General features: G+C 34.1%; 1 protein-coding gene across 1 annotated transcript; it reads right to left on the bottom strand.

The window, feature by feature from the left end:
- Nucleotides 1-5,863: 5,863 nt before the first annotated feature.
- Nucleotides 5,864-8,269, bottom strand: LOC111367622 (AAA-ATPase At3g50940-like). The gene is made up of 2 exons (XM_022988594.1): nucleotides 7,205-8,269; nucleotides 5,864-6,448 (listed from the first exon to the last, which is right to left on the bottom strand). The coding sequence occupies exons 1-2, from the start codon at nucleotides 8,204-8,206 to the stop codon at nucleotides 5,999-6,001; spliced, it is 1,452 nt and encodes a 483-aa protein (XP_022844362.1). The 5' UTR covers nucleotides 8,207-8,269; the 3' UTR covers nucleotides 5,864-5,998.
- Nucleotides 8,270-8,563: the final 294 nt, after the last annotated feature.

The following is an 8,563-nucleotide window of genomic DNA, read 5'->3' as shown; positions in this document are numbered from 1 at the left end:
GATGGCTTGCAAGTCTGAAACCCCTAAAAAGATCAAGGAAATATGATTGAAGTGGAAAAGAAATTGGGTAAGAACATTATAACAATTCGATCAAATTAAGGCAGAAGGTATATATCCTACGACTTTAGAACATATTTATAAAAGAATGAGATTTTATCCCTGTAATGTATTATCCCTAGATCCAACCGATTTAGGTTGTAAACATTTTTAATATATTTAATGCATTTATTTTTGGAAAGATCTATTATTTATTTAAATTAATATTCCGATGCATAATATTAAATAATAGAGTCTGAAGATTCAAGTTTTCAGTAATTTGTTAATCAAAAGGGTTATGATTGTAAAATACAAATTACATATGATTGGATTTTAAATAGTCGTAAGTAATAACGATATACTTATATCGTTATTACGGTTAAACCATCACGTGTGATATTTCTTACTTGTGAAGTAAGTACCTGATCTCACAAGTTAAAGTGTTGTGACAATTAAATGAACGTGTGGATATTTTGTTATAAAATAAAACATTGGAGACCCACTAAGAAATTCTACATGGATAACTATCCGAGTGTTAATGGTTAATCTCTAACGTTCGATAGTGGAATTTATCATTTAACTTGATGTCATCATAGTACCTTATATGAGGACAGTTATACTTTGACGGCGTTGGATGTTACTCCGCTAAGGAACGCTAATACTACATCGTGATTTATCAATTAATTAATTTAAAAGGCGTTGGATAAATGAATAATTTGGTTTACTTATTAGCCTGGATTAATTAATTCATGGACCAGATTTAATTAAATAGGTTAATTAAATATTGGACTGGGTCAAGCTAAGCCCGTTTGGGATTATATAAATAAGTAGCTAAGGTTTACAGTTTTGTAGAGAATTCATTCTTGCTAGCACAAGAGGAGAAAGTCCCGGTAGCTACAATCTTATTTTCTGTGAAATTTCATTGGAAGCTGGACAATTGGACAGTTGTGGGTGGCAGATCAAGGTTGCTGGAACAAAGGAAAAGCAAAGAAGCTTGCAGATCTAAAAAAAAGTATAACTTTTATCACAATTTTCATATAAACACAAAGAAGATCTTTGATGGGAATTAATTTTTAAATTCCACTGTGCATGATAAGTAAATTCCCAATAATCCCGACTGAGTGTATCAGGTACACCTCAAACAAAATGGTGTCTCCAAAAGGAGAACCAAGACTTTATTGGACATTATCATATCTCTGTTGGCTTCTTGACTCTTATAAAATCCTTATGAGGATATGTTGTGCAAACTGTAATATCCTTATTTGAATATGGTTTCACCTAAGTCTATCCCTAAGACACAACTCAAGTAGGAAAATGAGCACAAGCCTAATTTAAGACATATTTAGATAGTGCAAATATCAGAACACGTGTTCAACGAAAAGACAAATAAGATTGAATCGAGAGTACAAGTATGCATGTTATACAATATCCTAAAGGGAGAATATTACCAAGAATGTGCTTCATAGTACAAATGCAACCTTCTTAGGAAACACGTATAAAAGAACATGAATCCTAGAGTAAGGTTCTTTTTAGAAAGAGTAAAGAAAAAGATCATCTATTCTAGAGATTTGCATTGAACCGAATAAGATAACACCTCTATCGCCAATAGTGCCTTGACATAATGGGACACAATTGGAGGTTTTACTTGCAATACCCATTAACTTGCAAACACTAGAGGTGTCAAAGGATCAAGTCCCAACTATTAAGGCACCACATAGTAGTGAGACTAAAGAAGAGGAGCATGGTAAAGGAGTAGTAAGAGAACAATTTCAATTTCCATTCAACTAAGAAGCTCCAACAATTAATGTAGTGGGGGAACTACTCAGCTTCCATCCCAATACTTGCTCTATGGAGAGTATTATATGGTAGTCTCAACTAAGCAAGATGAGGATTATATTTTATATAAAGAATCTATGGAGAAGATAGACGTTGACCATTGGAGGAGTTTTATTGACTTAGAAATGAAATCTATGTACACTAACCCAGTGTAGAATCTAGTAGATGTAACTAATAGGGTAAAATCCATAGGGTGCAAATGGGCCCATAAGAGAAAAAGAGGGGCAAACGAAAAGGTAGAGACCTTTAAATCTAATTGGTTTTAAGACTTTTACATAACAAGAAGGCATCAATTATGATGAGACCTTCTCACCCACAATTAAGCATAAGTGTATAAAAATCGTCTTAATGTAACCACATAGTTTTATTTAAAAGGGCATAGTTTTATTTAAAAGGGCCAAGAGCATAAACTCTACTATCTGAAAATGTCCATTTATAGACTTTAGCAGACATCTAGAACTTGGAACATTAGGTTTAATCAAACTAGTAAGACTAAATCCTAATGAACCTTGGGTTATGAAGTGCCATTCATGATGCAAGTTCCTTATATCTCTCTTATGTTTGAAGCCTCATATATTCTGTGTTGTGCTTACAGTTTGATATTTGCTATATTGTTGGGATTTTAAATAGATATCAATCAAATGTAGGACTGGGTCACTTGACAGCTATTAAGCATATACTCAAATATCTATGTAGAACTAAAAAAAGTTTGAAACCTAACCTTAAGAGTCCCCCACCGCCCCGTCCCACCCCTGGAGCATAATGAGAGAGATTAGTTGCGGAATGTGCCCCAACAGGGCAAGGAACAAGAGCTGCCTATACACTGGTGTCCATAAAGAGTCTCAATCCATGTTTTAGGAATCGAATTCTCGCACTGCGGCTGCCAGCAAGGCTGAGTATACCTCACCCTTGTCCTTTGCACCACTGGGATATGCCTTGGGGGGCAATATATGTAGAACTAGAGAATATGCTTAGTTTATTTAGCTCCAAATTTGGTCCCTACTAGGTTATATGGATTTTGATTTTCAAATTGATAAGATGCAAGTGCATATCCGAACCAGTGTTCATAGTAAGTGGCAGGTCCATTGTTTAGATAAGCATCAAGAGCTATTGTTAATTTCAGCTTGAAGGCACATTGTAGCTTGTGAGACGAATAAGGTAAAGTTGTGTCTTACGAAGTTTTTGGTAGACCTTAAGTTAATTCCTCATGCATCACGTCCTATTACTTTATACTGTGATAGACCTTACGGTGATTCCTCATCCATCACGTCCTGAAGTTCTTTGAGATATCAATAGACGAGATAAAGGTGCTGGTCAATACCTTGGTGCCTTTGAAATGAAAGTGAAATAATGAGGAACATATATTTGCAAATATGGAATACATCACATATTACAAAGGCACGATTATGATCTCAAAGGATTTTCTGTTGGATACTTAAATATGAGCTCAATAATTCATTGTTGATTGTTGAATTAATATTATGATGTGATCACTGCTGTGATTTGTTGTTCAAAATAAACAACAACAATAAATTAAAAATATATATATTTGGTCCATGCGACCGCATAGCCTTATGCCTAGACCAAATGGTCTCGGCATGGGCATATCATGGGACCGCATGGATTTGTACCATGCGGTTGCATGGTACAATTATTTGATCGTTGGAGACCGTTTTCTCCCGTTGTAAATTCAAAATTGGTGACTTTTGGCTTGAAGTTTGGTACCATTTCGTGAATGTGGTGTGTGCCTATATATATTAGATCCATGTTGAAAGCACTATCATCACAAAAAAAAAAAAAAAAAAAAAAAAAAATCAAGGTTCCATATTAATTCCAAAATCAAAGATCAAAGTTTTTAAAAGTCATTCATATTCATCATTTATGTTCTTCAAGTTTTCTAGGATTTGCACTTGTGCTTTGGTGCTTAAATCCTTGCAAGGCTTGTTATAATCCTACAAACCATTTGCTAACAACTTTCAAAGCATCTCAAATTTATAGAAGAATGGACAAATATCGTTTGAGGACAACGATATCGTGTTCAAGCCATTCATTGATACAAGTTCGTGATTATCTTGTTATTGGCCTTTTTTATTCATATTTTGTGATCTCTACTCCAACTCGGTGATTTTTCTCCAACAATCACATGAAAATGTGAGATATAAAAAGGAATATGAGGATTTAAGTATATTTGAAAATAATGTTTTGGTTATTTTAACCTTATTTTAAATATTATAAATGATTGTCATGGGTAATACGTATGAAAGACAAGTCAGAGGATATAATTGTTGATTATTTGTGAGTGCAATCTTGTTCTTAATGGAATGGCATCCATTCAAGATTAATTTACTTAAATTTAGTTTAACCGGGTCCGATCAAGATCTTTTAGTGGCTTCAAAATAAGAATTGATATAAATTATAACTTTATGATAAGAGATATAATTTATCAGGGACTGTAGTGCAAGTAACTAAATTCAATAAGACAATGACGTGCCATTTAAACTGGACACATGGCCGGAGGGGGCGGGGGAGGGGTCCATGCGCATCAGGGTTTGTGTCCCTTGTATATTTGCGCGCGCGACCATAAATGTGTGTATTTGTGTTAATGTCTAGTGATTTTTTATTTGTTCATTTATTTATTTTTTTTAATTATAGTGATCACGCATAAAAAATTGCTGCAATTCTTTTTCATCTTTAAGAACACCGAGAAGTACTCTAGAGCTTCAAGGTGGAATCTGGAGGAACAAAGAGAGAGCACAATAGGATTTTTGTAAAGTACGCATATCCCTAAAATACCTCTATGTTTCATTTTGAATAAACTCACTATATTCTAGTTAATGCACGAAAATTATAAAATCCATTTATATGTTAATATTCTAACGCAGGATTTTTGATGCTTTAAGATGGTGAGCTGAATGATATGATTAATAGGGACTAGGGAGTATAATATCACTACTAAAAAATATAGCTTCGGACACAGATTTTCAGTTCCTATAATTTTGATATCCGTTACCATTACTCTTTACCAACGGAATATTTGCAACCACAAATCCATTGTTAATTTGAAGGTCGTTGATAATTACCAACGGATTGTGTTGTAGGTAAAGAGTAAGCATTTTACCAACAGAAATTTAGTTGGTAATGTGTGAATTTTTTACCAACGAAATTTTCGTTGGTAAAAATATTAACCAATACTAACTGACTTTCCGTTGGTAAATGTCTAACATTACAATTGGTAAAAATCAATGTTGTAAATAATCGTATAGGTGTGAGGTATGATTAAAAAAAAATAAAAAATTATTGACTTATTTTTTTATTATTGTTATTATTATTTATTTAATAATTATAATTTTCTTAAAACTTTTAAACAATTGAATTGAAAAGCCAAAAATATTGTTTAACCACTTATTGGACCACAAATTTATAGAGGAAAACTCCAAAAACTTTATTGTAAACTTCCGATGTGAGATAATTGAATTACTTTTACCAACGGATAATTCGTTTTTAATTACCAACGGAATATCCGTAGGTGAAAGATTCAAATGTTAAACGGTTATATTAGGCACAAAATATCCGTTGGTAAAGAGATATTATCATCACCAATGGAAAATCCGTTGCTGATTATCGTAGTTAAAAGTGAATTACTTTTACCAACGGATAATCCGTTTCTAATTACCAACAAATTGTTTCCGTTGGTAATATTTGGTACGTGTAAAAGATTCAAATGTTAAACGGTTACATTAGACACAGAATATTCATTGGTAAAAGGATATCATTGTTACCAACGAAAAATCCGTTGCAGATTATCATAGTTAAAAGTAAATTACTTTTACCAACGGATAATAATTTTTCTTAACTGAAAAGCTATTTTTTAGTAGCATATGTCATGCTCCTTCCACTCCAATTATTTCACGTACAACTGATGGAGATAATAAATAACATGGTGATAGAGGTCGCTCTTCTTCTCTAGAAATTACTGTAATGAGACAAACTTCTAGAAATAGTTTTATATTAAGAAATACAAGCTCATTGTTTGTTCAATAGGTAGAGTCTTGGATCTTTAATCAAGAACCACAATTTCAAATTCTAATTTAAAATCATAATAAGCATGATCGAATTCACATAAATTTTAGTCTGTCACGCCTTCAATATCACTGTCAGATGGAAGTCTCTTTATATTCTCGACTTCATTTTCTTCATTTCCTTTATCCTTTGTTAGGTTGCTTTCGATCCCTCTGCACTTCAAAAAATTAACTAGACCTTCAAGAGAAGTATGAGGATCATCACTCTTCATTAGTTCTTCAGCAACTTGTGCAGGAGTAATTTTCATACTCTCTATTAATTCTTTGATCTCCTCAAATCGTGGATGGAACCCCTGAATGCCAAGGTAAGTGGAGGCCAAAAGCTTAAATCCATCTGGTGTGAGATAAGACATATGAATGTGCATGTCCATGCGCCCGGGGCGCAGCAAAGCTGGATCTAGTTTTCCTCTGTTGTTGGTAGTGAACACGATAATTCGCTGATCCCCACAGCTAGACCACAAACCATCTATGAAGTTCAATAGTCCAGAGAGCGTGAACTACAAAACAAATAGAGAACTTTCTGTCTCACAAATTAAAGAATAAAGCTGCTTGTACTTAATGACAGTAAATAATAGTTTACATTCAAATGATGTCTTTATATATATATATATATGGGTTGTGCTATGTGTACACAGTGGTGTACACACAGCTTTACACCCCCTCACATGAAGGGGGTGTGTGTACAGACAGCATTTTCCTATATATATATACACATTAAACTTTACATAATGAGTTATATAATATTACATGTTATTCTATCATTTGCCACTTCAAAACATAATCAACTTTTTTATCCAATCTTTTCTTTCCACATTATTTTATGTAATAATTTATGTACAAGTAGTATAATCCATATATATTTTATTGAAAAAATTCTGGTCAAATCATTCCTAACCACACATCATCGTGTATATGTAAACTATTATGTATATTAGTGCAACAAAAAATAAATTCTATAATGCTTTATTGTGTGTCAAAACAAAGCTATTTCACGAGAGTCATCTGATGCAAATACAAAGAAGCTTGCACGAAGCTTTTTGAACAAGCTCAGGAGATAAAAACATAAGTCAACATCATAATTTTGTCAGTTTTAATCCAGCTAGTATTTAAACTATCTAGCATTTTGTTTGTCTGATAGTTGGGCTGGATTTAATCTAGTTAATAATATATGACCTAGAAAGAAGGGGAGGACGAGGGAGATCAAGAGCTCAACCATCTGTCAAACAGATTAGAATAACTGGAATTTCAAGTACCTGAATATCACGAGCCTGTCCATGTCCATCTGCATAAATAGGTCCATTTCTGTCCGGCAATTCAACGCTGCAGTCGATATCTTCAATCACAAGTATGGATCTATTTGAAGTTCTCAGCAACAATTTTCTCAAATCCGAATCACGCTTTATATTAGTAAGCTCCAAGTCATAAACATCAAATTTGAGGTAATTAGCCATTGCTGCAATCAGGCTTGATTTGCCTGTTCCTGGAGGACCATACAACAAGTACCCCCTTTTCCAAGCTTTGCCCACTTTCTTGTAGAAATCTTTCCTTTGGAGAAACCTGTCCAAATCGTCAATGAGACTCGTCTTAATCTTTGTATCCATTGCAAGGGTGTCAAAAGTTGAGGGATGTTGGAAGGTAACAGAATCCCATACGTTTGTGGACGAATAAGGACCTAAAGTATGCAACTTGATAACCTTCTTTTCTGCTCGAATGGACTTGGCTTTTTCAAGCATGAAAGGCAAGTAATGGTCGAGTACCTTTTCCTTGTACTTCTTATCGAAACTCAGCTCAAAGTATTTTTTCTCGGATATGAAAACAAGATTGTCAGTATCTTCATCAATTACCTTGGTACTATTTTTTCTATCTTCGTAAACATATTTCCATTCAAGCTCAATGCCATCAAAGAAGTCGATAATTTTCTCACATTGAGCAAACTTCACACTGATATTGTTCTCATTATGAGGCTTGGAAACCTTAAGGAGATCGATATTTTCTCTGATCTTTGTGGACAGATAGATTTCACCAGCATTGTACACTTCGTTGCTCGACATACCATCCCTTTCTTCAATGACTATGGTGGCTTTAGAGGTTGCGGTCTTTAAAAAGAGCTGAATTAAGGACCAAATGTAATGTTGCACTTGATGGGGCATGAGTTGATTCAACACAGTTTGAAGCAGCATAATAAATGTCGATAACGAGGCATACGCTGCAAAAATCGACGATGCCGAAGGCATCCCAAAGAAATTCACCAACATTGTTACAAATTATAGCTCCTGTTCAACCCGAGAGGGAGGGAGGGAGAGAGAGAGAGAGAGAGAGAGAGATTGTGTATCTTTACTTGGATATGATATAGAGAAGTGTGACATATATAATGGAAGAAAGCATTCCTGATGTGTGCTTTTTTCCTAATGCGTAGTGTAAACTACATAGAAGTATAGTAATAAGAGGATGTGCCTTGGCAAAGATGATGGCGCTTCAAAGTTGACAGATCAGAGGTCGTAAGTTCAATTCCTGAAAGGCTCTTGAAAGGCAGATATTCTCTTGAAATGCAGAATTTATCTTGAAAGGTAAGAGCTTTACTGAAAGGCAAGGTACAATAATGGGAAACGACT

The sequence above is a fragment of the Olea europaea genome, chromosome 18 (genome assembly GCF_002742605.1).
Source record: "Olea europaea var. sylvestris chromosome 18, O_europaea_v1, whole genome shotgun sequence".
Classification (NCBI taxonomy): Eukaryota; Viridiplantae; Streptophyta; class Magnoliopsida; order Lamiales; family Oleaceae; genus Olea; species Olea europaea.
This window is presented reverse-complemented; position numbering and strand designations above follow the sequence as displayed.